This window comes from Eremomyces bilateralis, assembly GCF_010015585.1.
Source record: "Eremomyces bilateralis CBS 781.70 unplaced genomic scaffold P152scaffold_44, whole genome shotgun sequence".
Lineage (NCBI taxonomy): Eukaryota > Fungi > Ascomycota > Dothideomycetes > Eremomycetales > Eremomycetaceae > Eremomyces > Eremomyces bilateralis.
This window is the reverse complement of record NW_022985110.1, coordinates 1-16365: the sequence shown is the minus strand read 5'-3', so window position 1 is coordinate 16365 and position 16365 is coordinate 1. Positions and strand designations below refer to the sequence as shown.

Sequence of the window (16365 nt, the reverse complement as noted above, 5' to 3'; positions counted from 1 at the left end):
TCCCGAACGACTACTTTAGAGGGACCATTGGACGCAATCACCAGCCCATACTCCTCCAGGAATTCCTGTATATGCTTAGTATATGTTCGATACCGTCAGTCCATAAACTTGCCTTGGTATATCCCATCCGGACGATATCAGCGACGTCCTCCGACATGATTGGACGGATCTCATTCGCGTGCATGTCTTCAGCATGTGCCTCATCGTCCTATGAGAGACCAAGTATTCCCTGACGGGCCGCCGTGGGTGTGGTGTGCTATTTGGGTCAATATATGCCCCGCATGTGGTCTGCATATTCCTTACTAGCATCGATAACCATTGCGCTGTACGAGCATTGACCGGAGTTGGGGGCCTAGCGGAAGACATTAGACATATTTATACCTGTCGGTGATAGAATCAGATACTGGCATCTCTAAAGTCAATTCCAGGGAAAAGAGAAGTAACAGATAGGTGGGAGGTGTGGGCAGAAATTCTTTATGCGCTATGTGTAGCATATGCAGTACATCTACTGCCGAAATACCAGTAACTTTCGATCGGTGGCATGTTTTTTTGCGCTTATGTAAAGTACAAGCTAAAAGTTGACCGCAGGTAGAGAATTGCACCGCCACGGGCTAATTCTACCTGCGCCGAGATCGTACCTGCGACGAGGTTTTTCCGAACCTGTGGTGAACTGCTAGCCCACAATAACACAGACACTGACAAGCCAGTCAGGCTACAAGGCACCAACGCTTAACCAGACGACGCGACACGATCCGCGATGAAACAACATCACCAGACTCTACTAACGAGACCATCCGACTCCGCGAGCAAAGACTCTCGAGGTAAGCCATACGAATCCATCTATGATCCACTAGTTAACCATCCTAACAAGGCAGTTACGCGGTAAACCATCCTATCCGACCCGTTTATCAACGAAACGAGGCGAAACGAAGACGAGTCGTCGAAGACATCGCTACAGGAGATCCAGTAGGAATCCCCTTCTTATATAACAATTTATCTATCGACCCACTTCACCCGTGTACTTCGATCATGCGGCCCTCTTGGCAGAGTGCATTTCCTTGGCGTCCCTACCGGCCCTCTCGTCCTCCGCGTCTCCCACTCCCATCGACGACCGAGACCCATCTCGTCACGACCATTGTCCTGCCGTCCCCAGCGCTACCTCCAATTCCGTCAGCTGCGTATGAGCCTCACACCGCGGCTCTCGACACACGTTTCCCGTGTCCCAGTGCGAATGCGGGTACTCCGTCCACCGACTCTCTCGACTACACCAACAATTCCGTGCTCCATTCCACTCGCATATATGATACCCACGCTACCGGTCACTGATCCGGTGCGCTATCGCCAATGACTCCCTCTCCGCTTCGCTCCGTAACGGCATCTCTAAGCCGTCGAGGCAACCGCCAACTTCTTCTACCAAGAGGACCCGCCCTACCGGACTTGTAATCAGTCTCCTTATCGTCATCAAGGACCAAGATACTCTACCGAGGACTTTCGCCTCTTTCTCTTCTATTAATCATTAGTACTTACTAAGTAATCCTCTACCGAGTCGTCTAGATCAGTCTAGAATCTATCGATTAGCGGCCTAGATACCTATAGCGCGCCTGGAACGAAACGAGAGCGCAGCGAAGCGTAGCGCAGTGTAGTGGAATGGCTCTTCTATTAAATCCGCCTTCTACGAATCTAGTGGGGGACCCCCTTCCTTATAGGAAACCTCTACGAGGTCCACGTGACCCGTGCATCACTCCATGCGGCCCTTTCAAAGGGTCTCTTGCACTCACTTGGCAGTCCGTGCTTAACAAGTGAACTTCATTGCATTGCGTTCCTATTGGTTACCTCCGCTACGCTGCGGTCTACGAGTGACTTCTGCGAAGTGTCGCATTTATGCGGGGATGATGATTAAGCACGATTGCTGCTTAGGCTCAGTTACTGTAGAGTCATAACGCAAATTGGTATTAACGATTCCTGTTATGGTTCCAGGCCTGTGGCCTGTCTCCTGAATGATAGTCACGTGACTAAGTCAACTGTCGAAGTCTTGGACATCGCGCACGCGTCGTAGATAGCTCTTCTTCTTTAGCTTTGCAATAAATGAAAGTGGTTCTCGTAACTTCTGCGATCAAACCGTCTCACTTTGGACTGGTTTCACTGAAGATCACGTCTTTACTAACTGATCAAGTCTTCCCTCCCAGTACGATTTCCGGATAGCGGGGGGTCGGAGCGAAGTGGAGAGGGGGTACAACCCCCCAAACATTGCGAAGCTAGGAAGGCAGAGAGCCTTAACCAATAGGTTTTACTCAGGGACTAAGGAGGCAGAGATACCTTGCCTGGTAGGGCGTTACCTAATCAGGGTGCCTGGTAGGGCATCTAAAAACCCTTGGCAAAGGGTACATTCAGCCACGGCCAGTGGCTGGTGGATTACGGCCCACGACCGACTATGTCTATCTTTGCTTATAGTCGGTGGGCCGCATGGGCCGTAGATTTTGTTAGGACTTCGCAGAAGTCACTTTTAGGCATGACGTAGGAATGCAACCAATAGGAACGAAGTGCAACGGAGTTCATTAATAAGCATTAGCTGCCAAGATAATGCATCAGGCCCTTTGAAAGGGCCGCATGGAATGCTAGCGGGATCACGTGTTGGTAAACACTGTAGGTACTTAATGGAGGGGATCCCCACCTCCGCTGCTATTGTAACGTCGTCTACGATTAGTTTTCGTTCAGTTGCTAAACTGGGTTGGTAAACATTATGGTCGCTCGATACTCGTCTAGCCGAAAGGGCTATGGTCGTAAGCCGTATAAGAAGAGGATGCCGCTAAAGAAGCGAAGCGGAAAGAAGACTATAGGAAAGGCGGTAGTTTCCCGCGTAGTCCAACGTGCGGTAAAGGATGAGGTTGCTCGTCTTGCGAAAGGTCCGCCTCAGAAGGTGATTCTGAGGGGTCATCCGGATAAGGTTATCTTGTGTAGCGAAGGTCCCCAAGCGGCGGAGTCGTACTTCCGGGTTCCGATTACGCAGGTGATTCCGGTTCAGCGGTCGATGAATAGTGGTCCCGACAGTTGTTGGAGGCGTACCGATAAGGTCCATATAAAGGGAGTCGGCGTCCGACTGAAGTTAACGTTTGCTACCTCAGTCCAGGTAATGGGCGTATGTTATCCGGCGCGGGTACAGGAAAAGTTGGTCGAGACGGACGGAGGGGGTGGAGATATTCCGACAACTTTTAGAGTTGGGTTCGAAGATCAAACAGCGAAGCGGGTTCGTCTACTAAGGGTAGAGGAGACGAATTTTCTACGGGTAGCGAAAGACGGACCGTTTTCGGTTATCCCTGGTCCGAAAGGGTCGATAATGTTTGATTCGACGGATCATAGCCTATTTAATTGCCGGTTGGCGGACGGGCCTGGGCAGCCGGTAGGCGAGGCAAGGTGGAAGGTCGGTGAGGATGAGAAGCGGAAGAGTGGGAGGACGTTCGCGCAGGAGTACCATGTCAGCGGTATAATGCGGACGCAGAATTGGGCGCCGAATACGCCGGGAGGCTATGTTCAGTATGATACGCGGGATATCCAGGTATATTGGGCGCTGGATAAGAAGATGGAGTTTGCAACGTCGGAGGGGAACCTTCCTGTGTTTGAGCCGAATCTAGAGTTGATGTTTGGCGTCCGGGCGTTAGGTGCGATCCTGCCCAAGGATGGAAATCGCGGAATGGGTCCGTTGGAGTATGGTTGGTTGTCCAACCTGATGCTTGATGTTTATTACTCGTGACTGCGTATTTTCATAGTTGAAATTAGTATACGGTTTTTCTCTTAGTACTTGCTTTACTTATTGCTTATGACTGTATCTACTAGTGACTAGAGTGTCCTTCCCTAGCATAGGATCCGGATGGCGGGGGGTCGGAGCGAAGCGGAGAGGGGGTGCAACCCCCCAAACGTTAGCGAAGCTAGGATGGCAGAGAGCCTTGCCTGGTAGAGCTAGGGCTTCTAAAAACCCTTGGAAAGGGTACTTGACGCCACGGCCAGTGGCGCAGGATTTACGGCCCACCTCGACTATGTCTATCTTTGCTTATAGTCGGTGGGCCGCATGGGCCGTAGATTCTTGTAGGAGACCTTCAGGTCTCACCGTTAGGGCTGGAGCGTAGCGAAAGCCACTCATAGGAACGTAATGCAATGAAGTTCACTGGCTAAGCACGGACTGCCAAGGGAGTGCAAGAGGCCCTTTCAAAGGGCCGCATGGAGTGATACATACATCACGTGTTGGTAAACACTTTAGGTACTTAATGGAGGGGATCCCCGCTTTGTTTGACTGTGACGTCGTCGTTGACTCGTTTTGGTTCCGCTTCGTAGAGCGTCGTTTGATAGAAACTACTGACTAGTCACTTAGGTGGGTAGACCAGCTTTGATCGGTAGGTCAGGTAAACAGGTAAGGTTCTTTTCTCGTTGAGTCAACGTTTGGAGTCAGTATAAGGCGGTAGCCGATTAATGGAGTGTCCTGGTAATGAAGGGATACTGATAAGCTGTCCGTTAGGGATCACCTTCTTGGTTGTTATCGTCGAGGTCTCGAGATGACCGGTAACGAGATAGTTGGCGACGTAGTAATGGAGCCAGTGGCCACGGTAGTGGTGGAGGATACGGTACCGCTCTATAGGGGGCGAGGGCTCGTAGAGGTACAAAAGATGGAGACGCCCTTGGGAACGGCGACGGTGCTATGCTGTTCGCGACGTGGTTGCGATCGCCACGTAGTGGTGCTAGGTCCGGGTTATTCGGTCGAGGAGACGAGGTCGTCGAAGACGAAGACTGGGAAGGTTATCGTGGCACCGGATTCCTGGTGCGCGTCGTGTTTAACTCCCGAGAAGCCGTGGAGTGAGAATCCGTGGCGAGGTACGGCTGGACTGTTTCCGTTAGTATCTCAGTCGATGCTGCAGAGAGTTGCAGCCTACTTAGGAGAGCCGGACGTGGTAAGGTCGACCGATGAGGTGCCGTTATACAGTCAGTACATGACTTGGTGTATGGCGGAGGGGTTCCGCTTTCACAGATTGACGGAGGGCGGGCTGGTTCCCGCGTGGTGGGATGACGTCGTACAGTTAAGCCCGCTGTCATTGTTTGGACCCGCGGTGACGGGGAAGTCGGAGATGGAGGTCTTGGTTAGTTGGGATCTACGGTTAGACGATGATGATGTTGCGGACGGTACGGATGTTAGTGACACGGTAACGGTGGGTGGACGGTTGCGGGAGCGGATGGATTCGGTTTTAAACACGGTTAGTGTCTGATTAATACGGTCATTGGTTGATTCTATTACGCCAGTGGCTTACTATTGTCTTAGTAGTTAACGATTATATTATACACCTCGTTACCTTAGTGCCTTGTCGCTTTAGACTGGTTTCACTAAGTGAACCAAATATCCCTCCTAGCATAGGATCCGGATGGCGGGGGGTCGAGCGGAGCGAGAGGGGGTGCAACCCCCCAAACGTTGCGTAGCTAGGATGGCAGACAGCCTTTTGGAAAACTGAGAAGGCAGACAGCCTTGCCTGGTAGGGCATTACCTAATCAGGTTGCCTGGTAGGGCATCTAACAATCCTCGACAGAGGATGGTACTTGTCGCAGACCAAGGTTTCATCTAAGGGAGCTCGTGTCGCATTTATGCGGGGATGATGATTAAGCACGATTGCTGCTTAGGCTCAGTTACTGTAGAGTCATAACGCAAATTGGTATTAACGATTCCCATTGTCTAGGAAAAGAGATCTAGCTAGTAGCCAGATGAAGATAACTTAAATACATAGGAGAACACTGAAGAGTCCTGATTAGGCCTAGCCCAGGGGTAGGGGGCAGTGAAAGGAATGTTAGGTGGCAGTAGAAACCAACAGGGGCATATTGCGACAGCTCGAGGCTACAAACTGCATTAATAAACTTGCCACGAATCTCATATATCTGGAGGGCCAGGGGACCAGGCATTGACATAAGAACACGCAACTTGAACGCAACTTTCAGATACCTAGAACACACAACAATACAACAACTTCGCTGCTGGAACAACAGCACCTCACTCCCAACCATTTTAGCACATCACGTGCGACACTATCTTTGTCCTATCTAACGTAATCCACCACCGAGCTGCGGAAACCACCGAGCTGCGAATTTTCACTCACCATAGCGATCACCCCCCTATTTTCGCAATGTCTTAATAATAACAACCTTAATTACCTTTAAACAAAGCCAGGGTTAAATTAGCGAAACTAGCTATTAAATAAGGCTAAATAAAACGTGTCCTAACTGCTGCAACGACCTATAACGTTCCTGAAAGTATTCTACGTACTCGTCTTAACGGAATGCCTTCACGACGCGATTACCCTCCTGTTGAGATTGGAATGTCTGCAGAGGCTCAACCTCAGGCACAGTGGGTAAGGAACTCCATATAGTTCAAAGGAAGAAAGATAAGCCGAAGAACAATACCAGCTGTAGCTGTTGTTCTTAGAATGACAGTCCAATATCTATAGAATAGTTGAGTTGTGATTTACTAAATAACAGTATAGGACCGCTCATTATATAGCCTTCCTGCCTATCCGTTTGCAGCAAATTCCTTACCTTTGTCTTTATAGAAGAATGTTCGTATAAAGGAAAGGTTGGTAAAAGAGATTGACCATCTTGAAAGTGGTCATCCAAACATCAAAGGATCTTGATGCCTGAGTCCCAACTGAAATAAGTCCATGTCAAGTGAGCCAGCCGCTTTTCGTATTATCAAGACAATGCTAACTGTACATTCATCATGCTCCGCATGAACCTGCTAGTCCTATTATCCCAAGCCTGAAATTGAGCCCGCAAGTCTCTTCTAGTCCTCTCCTCTGCCTATTACAACATCCCAAGAGCCGCCATTCCAACACCGGCAAGCCCTGCCATTGTATGTACTCCTAAGGTTGGCGCAGCTCCTCCGCTTGTTGTTCCTTGAATCGTGGCACTAGGCGAGTTGGCTTGTATGGATGAAAGAAAGCTGTTGGCCACAGCAGTCCCGATGTCGTACCCAGACTCCATGACCGCTAAGACACTGGACTGTTCCGCGGGGTCCATGGTGCTAACATAGGCATTGAGGGCGTCGAGTTGGGAGGCGAATTCGCTTGCGTTGGGAAGAGGCACTCCGGATGAGGTAATAGTGGGTGATTGCGCGAGAGGAGTACCAGCAATGGCGAAGATCACAGCGGCATGGATCCTCATGTTGGTTCAATATATTTGATGATGATAGGCTGGGTCCAAATAGTAGGTTTTATGGTGGTTGTGAGGGGATCACACGGAGCGCAGCAGAAGGTCTTGCTTCGAAATCCATTGATCAAATTTGTGAGTACGCTTTATGACGACCGGCTACACATTTATGTTCCCCAGATTTATGATTTTGCCATGCGAAGACATGTGAAGCCCCACGATTTGCTGTCGGAACGGGATGGGTTCGGCCCGCACAGGAAAGTTAAATCAGGAACATCGGCTCCAATCGGAGTTCATCAACTCCGTGTCTCCAGAAGCCTTTCCCATGAAATCTATGCGTTTTGATCTTAGTTTCCAATGCCATTATTATTCTTGCCCTGGATGCATTGTAGCCGCAGGCTTGAAATACTAGAGGGATTCTGTTATGGTTTCGTATGTGTTACAAAGACTGATAGTAGAGAAGATGTGGATTCCTATGGAGGCTAGGTGGGGAATGTTTATGTTACCTCAGACTCTCAGGCCCTTAGTGGGACGCCAAGGCGCTAACCCAAAATGGGTTACCCACACGAAGGGCCTGAGACAAATTTGAAATTTTTTGGTGACGTTGACGTTCGTGGCATGCAAATTGGTGAGCATTTAGGTCAACATCATTAGCTTCATGGAATGATTCTACGCGCAATATAGACCAATTCTATCTCAAAAATTTGGAATTCGGAGCTATAGATCCTAGCTATCGACCATTCTGCTACACAAACTACCGCGCCCCCCGATCGCGAGTCCTTGCTTCGATGTTGGAGGCGGTAACAATGAAGATGGAGCAGATGCGCCATCTTCTGCTACAGTCGAAGAAGAAGATCCTTTAGAAAACATATTCAGAGATCGGCTGTCCAAGAGTTCTACATCAGTTCAGCAAGCATATACGAATCAATAGGCAGAAGGAACTCACTCTCTTCCGTCCTTAAGGTTCGCTGTTAGTTATTAAATAGTTCTTGTAGAATTATTGATACGTGATTGATTGATCTATCTAGGAGTATGGGAGGCCTCGGAGGAATAGGAGGTAACCACAAATGATACTAGCCGTATTGGGATGTCACCTGACTCCTAACCTCTACTGCTAAGTCACGTGTAACACAATGGAGCCACTATTTGAGGACCCTTCATTGAACCCTTCTCCTTCTCCTTCTTTAAGGATCAGTCTAAGTATTGAGGCACAGATATTATCAATCTATACCGCTTGACTCGTCCACTACTCGTCTATTACTCGTGACCATCTCACTCTATGCCCACAACCATCTCGTGACCTTACAGCCTATCACCTCTGCCGAAGCTATCCATACCGTGGTCTTCTTTAACCTCGTCGACGACACGGAGAGCCATAGACCTCGTACCTACGCGAACACTTCAACCACAAGCATCACGATGCCATGGTTACGGGGGAGCCATCAATCTCCGCCTGCATGGATCGATATACCACCCATAAGCATCGTGATACCATGGTTGCGGGGGAGCCATCAATCCCGTTGATACTACCCATAAGCATCACGATACTATGGCTACGGGGGAGCTACCTCCTCTCTACCGTCATCCCTCGCCACCGAGGGAACCATCCTCTCCCACGGCGACCAACCCCATCACGGAGACCATCCTCTCCTCCGGCACCACAGAGACCATCCTCTCCTCCGGTACCACAGAGACCATCCTCCCCTCCGGCGATACGCTGATCGAGCGGGATCACTCCTCCCCTCCGGCGATACACTGATCGAGCGGGATCACTGCTCCCCTCCAGAGATATGCTGATCGAGCGGGACTCCTTCTACCCCTCCACCGATATACAAGAAGGACAACAACATGAACCACACCTTAACTGGAAAGGACCACTGATACACACGTCACACGTTAAATAAACTCAACGTCACTGTCTTACCGCTTTCAAGCCCTTAATCCGACCAAGAAACTATCTTAGGACTTTATCACCAAAGAACCACCTAGACCCTTAACTGGAAGGACTACTGAGACACAGCTTACACGGTGAATAACCCCTCATTACTGGCTCACTGTTCAAGCCCTCAATCCGATCAAGAACCACCTAGGCCCTTAACTGGAAGGACTACTGAGACACAGCTTACACGGTGAATAACCTCTCGTTACTGGCTCACTATTTCAAGCCCTCAATCCGATCAAGAACCACCTAGCCCTTTACCCAGCACCTTCAACACCACCCACGGACATCCCGGAACGGCAAACTGCCCCTGAAGCACCGCGTGAGCCACCTTAACGACGGCCTTACCCTGAAGATGATGTTTAAGGAGGAGTGTTAGATATCAACCATCCTCTAGAGGTTGGGAGTCAGGTGACATCCCAATACGGCTAGTACCATGTGGTCACCTCCTATTCCTCCGAGGCCTCCCATACTCCTAGATAGATTAATCAATCACGTATCAATACTTCTACACGTTCCATGAAGAGAAGACGGTGGCGTTGTAGTAGGTTGGAGTTTGTAATCTGTTAGTTGTAAAGATCTGGAAAACTGGTGATGTAGTGCCAAGACGCTTTGTATGGGCCATCAATTTCTTCCCCCACGGAGGATTGTTGACAGGTTAGGCAAAGGCGCGATCTTTATCCCCTGTAAAGATATGGAAGGAGAGACAGTAGCAGCTATGATGATTAAGCACTACATTCTATACCACTTGCTACCAATAGCCATTATATCAGACAGAGGAGATAACTTCGTTAAAGGAGTCTAGAAATAAATCTATAAGATATTAGGAATTAAGTGTTATGGTCCCAGGCCTGTGGCCTGTTCCCTTGGTTGTGGCTGAAGACGTGGCTGGTGGATTATATCAGAGAAGCAAACAAACATGGTAACACAGCAGTAGGGCATTGGAGAGGAGAGTCGCTATCTCGCGCACAAAGGTGCCGGGAGATTTCTTCTCTCTCTCTCTCTCTTCAGTTTAGATTAATGGAACTTGGTAATCGCAGACCTTGCGCATCCAGACCGTGTCATTAAGTAACGATTATTAACTACTTTTTACCCAGAAACCGATAGAAGTATAGAAAGGATAAATTAGGTCTTAGAAGAGTACCTCCGACACTTCTACGATTTCTTCTAAGATAATTAGGACGAGCACCTCCTAACTCTTTAAGCCTCCGTGCTCGCACGAACGGCCTCATCGACAGCAATAAGCCCGTTTTTCTTAAGCTATGGGTATCACCCGAACTTAGGAGACTATCTCTAGCTACCAGACCCGAACCCTAACGATAACGCGCTATTAACTAGTAAGGAATAGAAAGGAGTAGAGATAGCCCGGAAACTAAAATAGCACCACGAGTTCGTATCGACTATAATGGCTCACGCGTAATAACGATAAGAAGATATCGCGAATCGGTGTCATGTGTGACAGTCTTGGGCTTTGCCCAGTCTGTGTGTTGTGGCCTTGCGGTCTAAGGCAGAAGGGATGGGTAGACCGTTTGCCTACAGATGTAAATAGCAGATCGCAGTAAGAGAGATCTTTTCCTTCTCTCTTTAGCAATTCAATAGCGTTACCAGCTTACTAAATCCTTCGTGGTTTGGGCCCATGACATACTACCTTGATTTTACATCATCCAGTATCAATCCGTGACACGGCCCCAGAAAAGGGATTGGGATCCTTTAATCCTTCGAATTTCTTTAATCCGTCGATGTTCGTGCAATTCTTAACCAGGTCAGGAGCTCGAGCGTGTATCTGTACGGAAGGTCGGGTTCCTGAACAAGAACCCGCCATCTCGGCAGTTGGCCCTATATACGACTATACTATTACAGTGGGAAAGGAGAGTTGGGCCTCTAACTAGTCGTCACCGTTGACGCCTTGGTGGTCGTGGATGACTAAGGGCCCGAACTCCCCAGTGTGCTTATGGTGCCAGGCATTCACGCACGCCTCTCCCCGGTAGCTGTCCAGACTGTCAAAGTACGTGGCCCCCAGAGCCTCGAGGATCCTGCACTTCTCGCCCATGTTACGCGCGAGGGCAATTTGAGCGGCGTCGAGATGTACTGGCGCCTGCCTGTCGCCTCGCGAACCGTATATACGGGAGTCCCATTCGCCCACCCAGAAACCGCCATGCGGATCCTGGCCGTTAGAGAATGCGACGCGGACCCACCAGCGCTCCGGCCTCGTCGGCGCAGGCTGCTCGCCTCGCTCGACGGCCGAGATGGCAGGGGACAGTTGCCTCGAGAGGTTCCACACGAAGCCGTACCTCTCGCGACTGTCGAACCACCTGGCACCGAGCCAGAGCAGGCGCTGGCAGTGCTCGTCCTCGCGGGCGCGGTCGTCGTCGCGGGCCAGGGCCAGATTGACGCTGTCGAGCTGCAGCATCTCGAAGTCGAGGGCGGTGGCCTGCTCGAGCACGATCAGGCCGCCACGTGACGGCCACCCCCAGACGGAAACGCTGTCGTCCAGAAGCACGACACGCGAGCGTTCCGGCGGCGACGGTTTGGGCTTCGGCCTGGGCTCTGCCCCTTTTTCCCAAGTTGCAGTCAGCTCGAGCCTAGACGTATTGTTGGCAGAGGGGCCCTGTATGTACTCACATCTGTCTGCAGGTGTCTTCATCGTTGGAGCTTGAAGCAAGCGGTGGAGGCGTGTTGCTTATGGTGGGATGCGACGATGCCGTATTTGATCCGTACGGACAGTTTGGTCTGGTATCGGCCTGTGCTTGCTTACTTGCTCGCAGTCTGGAAATCCGCGGACCTAAAATAAAACGGGCGAAGGATCAAAGGATTCGATAGGGAGCAAAGCGCGTAAGGGTTTTTCCGAGTTAACGGACCCTTGAAAGAGAAACAGCGGGGCATGGGCAGTTTTCTATCTGCCCGCAAGGGTAAGTGTCTAGGAAAGGCATCCAACTCTTCGCAACATTGTTCCTGCACTCTAGAAGTGGAATATCAAATTTTATTCAACATGGCCCCGTTCGACGCAACGATAGCAGGGCTTCGGCCAGGTAGTAAAATGTTTACACGCCAGAGTCTAAGGTGCTTATATACGCGGGCTGCGTGCCTTCAAAGCGCTCTAGACATACCCAAGGAGAACGTCACAGTCAGCTTACAAACGCGATGGCTCGTTTCCTCGCTCAGCTGCTACAGAGCGGGCTGGTGTTGCTGCACGTTGCGGCCGCTCTTACCGTCTGGGACGTCGCGCCCGACTTTACAAACGATCCAATCCAGCCGTATCCGCCACTAAATAACGACGACGGCAGCCCGATCGCGATAGAAAACCTCCGAGGCACGCGGCTGTACGGATTCAAGGGTTGCAACGGCATCGGCGACCGCGTTCATGTCATCCAGCAAGCCTTTCGCGACTTCCAGCAGATTGCTGCACTGGGCGAGCTCAATGATATTCAGTGGAAGCTTCAGGCCGCGACGGATTTCTGGGGCGGCAAGAACACTCCGATCAACCAGTGGCCGCTTACGGACGATACGAGGGCTGAAATCAAGCAGATCTATCACCAAGCCGCCCAAATTTGGGAGTACCCGTGGAGCCGACTCATCGGAAATCCAGCCTCGTCGTTCCGCTTCCTGTGGATCGAGGTACGCTGCAGCGACGGCAAGGCGGGCCCTGATAGCACGGATCCCACGAACGCCTGCGGTGATGCGACCAACAACGGACAATGCTCCAGGACTGGCCAGCCGCCAGTCGGACAGGCACACCAGATGAAGTCACAGGCCTTCAGCGAGAACACGCGGGGCTACGGCAGGGACCCCACCCTATGGTACGACCGTATCACTTTCTGCGCCGAGTTCTTCAACCTTAAGACCCTGGGCGAGATTACCGCCGTGAACAGCGGCAAGACCCTGCCGGAGAAAAAGGACCTCATGAACTGGGACAACCACGCCCGTGTCTTCTTCCACGAGATCACCCATCTCAACTATTTCATGAACGCCAACGCGTCGAGTCCCTACGTGCGCGACCTACAGAGCAATGTCATCTGGAACGGCAGGCGCTCGTGGGAGTCCATGTACGGGCCGCTGTTCGCCAAGGTGCTGGCCAACTATGTCGAGCCACCGCCCTATAACACTGCCCAGTGGTCGGGTTACTATCCACAGCGCAACGCCGACAACTTTGCCTGGTTCGCCATGGCCAAGTACGTCCAGAAGCAGATTCTCGTCTACCCGGACAGGCCCAATGTCAGGAGGATGGCGCCGCTGCAGGAGCCACGCGACGTGGACGGCGGACCGCCCCTCCTCGAGACCGAGCCCGCGCAGCCGGACGACACCGTGTCTGACCCGCCATACGACTCCGGCAACGATATCTTCCGCCCCGGCTGCCCCGACGTCGGCGGCGTCGCGAGGGACATCAGCGCCGCTGCCATCGGCGCAGAATTCGAGGCCCTCGTTGCCCAGATCGACGCAGTGCCTGGCGTAATAGAAGGTCCCCTCCCCCAACCGGGCAATGAGACAGGCCCTAACCCATCGACACCAGGAGGCTCGGGCGGCGACGCTGGCCGTAAGTACTTGATCCTTCATTTAACCGCCGCATAACGTGGTTCAAGTAATTTAACTAACATTCTTGACCACAGAACAAGTAGCTCTTGCTTCTTACATCCACCCAGGAGGAGGGTACGATCTATGGAGGAGAATGATCGCCTATCCCAATGACAAAGTCAGCGTCCTGGTTGCAAATGTCCTGAACGGCCCGGACGTGGCTGTTAATAAAAAGTGGATGGCCGTTCTCACAGAGGCAGTGGCTAAGAAGAAGAAAGTTATTGGCTATGTGAGAACAGGGTACCTTGGATTGGCTACCTCCGATGACCCAAAGTTTGAACCATTTGAAACTCGGCTGGGCTCACGAACAGTGGAAGACTGGGTCGCTCAAATCGAACGTGACGTAGATTTATGGTACAAGTAAGTACACAAAGCTCAAGAATTCAGCGTCCAGTATTAACTTAATTTAGGTTATATGGGGCAGATAAAATAGGAGGCATCTTCTTTGATGAAGGATGGAATCAATGCGGTGATACAAGCAATCCTAATAGGTGGGCCGAAGTTTATCAATTCATCAGCGATAATACCAAACGTAAATATCCTGGAGCTTACACCGTGCTCAATCCTGGAACCGGAGTGGAAAAGTGCTACGAAAATAGGTTCGTACATGGCTTTCTCGCTCCAATTTATGTCTTGTACGCACGCAGCTAACGACTCGTAGCTCGGATACGCTCATGACTTTCGAGAGTAGTTACGAAAACTACATCATGAAGAACTATACCGAGATTAATTGGAAACCAAGCGACCCTCGAAAGATATGGCATATCATCTATCAAGTTCCGGAGGACAGAGCGGTCGAGGTAGCTAAGTTGGCCGCCGAAAATAAAGCAGGTCTTATTCACATCACTCCCGCAGTCATGCCAAATCCTTACAACTCTCTTCCAAGCGAAACATACATGGACAAAATCATCAACTTCGTTCCAGGTGGCAGCCCTCTTATTCAGGACCATCTTTCGTCTTATAACGGTGGAAGCTCACCAGGGAAGCCGGTTACAAAAGTCACTGGCCTGGACTACACCTCTCTTCATGTCGAATGGAGCCACCCCGGGGGGAACCCCTATGGATTCGCCGTATATACCGGCGAGGAAGAACTAGTCCGCTTACCAGGTTTCATGCGCAAGGTCACTATCGGGAATATCCTAATAGAGACAAAGGCTATGGTGGTGACTGTCAAGGCTATTGGCGCTGATGGCAAGATGGGAGATGCTTCTAACCCCCACGGTGGAGCAACCAAGGGACTTGATGGTCGTGTTGTGCGGGACGTCAAGATCAAAACCTCGCCTACAGAGACGACAATTGAAGCAAATGTCCTCCTTCCTTATGGTTTTATCCGCATTTACTTCACGGATGATAGCAGATACCACAATTGGGGTGCATGGCCAATATCCTATGGCCCCAATTTTGTTACTGCTCATTATATGGTTGAAGGCTCAACATTATTCAAATATGATGGACCCGCTACAGCTGATGCCAACGACAATCGCGAATTCAAATGGAAGGAAGTTGGAGAGCGCAACAATGTCAAAATTACTCGAGACAAAACTCACTTCAAGTGGGTTATCCCGATGGGAACATCGAATGAGGGAGTGGATCCAACCTATGCCGTCATTCAAACGGAAGGCTACAATCGGTTTACTAACGTTTTTCTTCCATGCCCAAGCGATATGTCGGAGAAGAAGGGCACCGACAACGCGTACTGCATCGGCCAAAGAGCTTACGATTGTCAGGGTGCACCCCTTTGCGGGCACGCTCTGAATACAGTCAAGAACTGCGACTTGGCTGCCAGTTTCCTTCTGAATGAACCGGACACGATATACGAAGCCAATCAAGCACTTCCAAAGAGTGGGATGTGCTCCCTCGATAGCCTCATAGGTCAGGGATGCAAAGTATATGTTCAAGGCAAGGACGAAACTGGCAAGTCGTGTACCATCTCTGGTAAAGATATGTGGCAAGCATATCAAGACATCATGAGATTTTCGACTTGCAAGTCCTGCGGGACAAAACATTTCGGGAATGGATGTATGGTTTCCCGAGACTACCACTTCAATGTAGCTGGGCAAGGGTGTGGTAAGCCAGCGATGTCGACGGTATCGAGATTCCTGAATGAAACGGAGGCGCTTGATGAGGCGTTATCATTGAATCAGACAACACCTTCGAATGAAACGACAACGAATGAAAAGATAGGACGAAGATGGCAGGGTTGAATTCGGGGGCTCATTTGACGGTCATGATAAGAAATACAAGCACAAAATCGTGTCTTCACGCGACCTGTATATGAATCTATTATAGTTCACTTGAACTTGGGCGATAATCTAGCCACACTGTGCTATGCTATACTCTAGTTATTCCATCGAACATCGCACCGATGTCCAGTTTCTACTCTTTATTTCGGACCCTAGTTTCTGTGATGCTACAGAGGCATATCCGTGCCCCATGACCGCCCCACAACCGGAGGTTGTGGGTGCTCCCAGACCAAAACCACAACCCAGGCCAAAAGTACAATTTTACTACCATCATCTATATATCAGAACTCAGGATGTAAATCGATATAAAAACCGAGATCCTCCGTACTAGTAGGTTGTGTGACAGTCTTGGGCTTTGCCCAGTCTGTGTGTTGTGGCCTTGCGGCCTAAGGCAGAAGGGATGGGTAGACCGTTTGCCCACAGATGTAAATAGCAGATCGCAGT

General features: G+C 50.5%; 7 protein-coding genes across 7 annotated transcripts; 5 read left to right on the top strand and 2 right to left on the bottom strand.

Moving 5' to 3' along the window:
* Positions 1-731: 731 nt before the first annotated feature.
* Positions 732-1406, top strand: P152DRAFT_462922 (uncharacterized protein). The gene is made up of 2 exons (XM_033680438.1): positions 732-821; positions 872-1406. The coding sequence occupies exons 1-2, from the start codon at positions 758-760 to the stop codon at positions 1324-1326; spliced, it is 519 nt and encodes a 172-aa protein (XP_033529677.1). The 5' UTR covers positions 732-757; the 3' UTR covers positions 1327-1406.
* A 1334-nt stretch (positions 1407-2740) lies between these two features.
* P152DRAFT_453174 (uncharacterized protein) lies at positions 2741-3748 on the top strand (the record flags this gene model as incomplete). The annotated part of the gene is made up of 1 exon (XM_033678345.1): positions 2741-3748. The coding sequence occupies one exon, from the start codon at positions 2741-2743 to the stop codon at positions 3746-3748; it is 1008 nt and encodes a 335-aa protein (XP_033529676.1).
* A 796-nt stretch (positions 3749-4544) lies between these two features.
* Positions 4545-5368, top strand: P152DRAFT_517829 (uncharacterized protein; the record flags this gene model as incomplete). The annotated part of the gene is made up of 2 exons (XM_033683032.1): positions 4545-5237; positions 5339-5368. 2 exons carry the CDS (start codon positions 4545-4547, stop codon positions 5366-5368), a joined length of 723 nt encoding a protein of 240 aa, XP_033529675.1.
* Positions 5369-6477: 1109 nt separating this feature from the next.
* Positions 6478-7375, bottom strand: P152DRAFT_462919 (uncharacterized protein). The gene has a single exon (XM_033680437.1). The coding sequence runs from the start codon at positions 7183-7185 to the stop codon at positions 6826-6828; it is 360 nt and encodes a 119-aa protein (XP_033529674.1). The 5' UTR covers positions 7186-7375; the 3' UTR covers positions 6478-6825.
* A 1344-nt stretch (positions 7376-8719) lies between these two features.
* P152DRAFT_485751 (uncharacterized protein) lies at positions 8720-9619 on the top strand (the record flags this gene model as incomplete). The annotated part of the gene is made up of 2 exons (XM_033682064.1): positions 8720-8852; positions 9336-9619. 2 exons carry the CDS (start codon positions 8720-8722, stop codon positions 9443-9445), a joined length of 243 nt encoding a protein of 80 aa, XP_033529673.1. The 3' UTR covers positions 9446-9619.
* A 1108-nt stretch (positions 9620-10727) lies between these two features.
* Positions 10728-11932, bottom strand: P152DRAFT_517827 (uncharacterized protein). The gene is made up of 2 exons (XM_033683031.1): positions 11732-11932; positions 10728-11662 (listed from the first exon to the last, which is right to left on the bottom strand). The coding sequence occupies exons 1-2, from the start codon at positions 11751-11753 to the stop codon at positions 10995-10997; spliced, it is 690 nt and encodes a 229-aa protein (XP_033529672.1). The 5' UTR covers positions 11754-11932; the 3' UTR covers positions 10728-10994.
* Positions 11933-12400: 468 nt separating this feature from the next.
* On the top strand, positions 12401-15992 carry P152DRAFT_425554 (uncharacterized protein). Its single transcript, XM_033677235.1, has 4 exons — positions 12401-13640; positions 13714-14038; positions 14089-14277; positions 14340-15992. The coding sequence occupies exons 1-4, from the start codon at positions 12848-12850 to the stop codon at positions 15880-15882; spliced, it is 2850 nt and encodes a 949-aa protein (XP_033529671.1). The 5' UTR covers positions 12401-12847; the 3' UTR covers positions 15883-15992.
* The last annotated feature ends 373 nt before the right edge of the window (positions 15993-16365 follow it).

Bases quoted from the DNA above. Each gene is read 5' to 3' on its own strand.
- P152DRAFT_462919 (XM_033680437.1), bottom strand. From the start codon at position 7,185: ATGAGGATCCATGCCGCTGTGATCTTCGCCATTGCTGGTACTCCTCTC.
- P152DRAFT_425554 (XM_033677235.1), top strand. From the start codon at position 12,848: ATGAAGTCACAGGCCTTCAGCGAGAACACGCGGGGCTACGGCAGGGAC. The intron at 14,039-14,088 runs GTAAGTACACAA...AACTTAATTTAG, and splicing joins GACGTAGATTTATGGTACAA to GTTATATGGGGCAGATAAAA. The intron at 14,278-14,339 runs GTTCGTACATGG...AACGACTCGTAG, and splicing joins GAAAAGTGCTACGAAAATAG to CTCGGATACGCTCATGACTT.
- P152DRAFT_462922 (XM_033680438.1), top strand. From the start codon at position 758: ATGAAACAACATCACCAGACTCTACTAACGAGACCATCCGACTCCGCG. The intron at 822-871 runs GTAAGCCATACG...CATCCTAACAAG, and splicing joins CGCGAGCAAAGACTCTCGAG to GCAGTTACGCGGTAAACCAT.
- P152DRAFT_517827 (XM_033683031.1), bottom strand. From the start codon at position 11,753: ATGAAGACACCTGCAGACAGAT. The intron at 11,663-11,731 runs GTGAGTACATAC...CTTGGGAAAAAG, and splicing joins GAAGACACCTGCAGACAGAT to GGGCAGAGCCCAGGCCGAAG.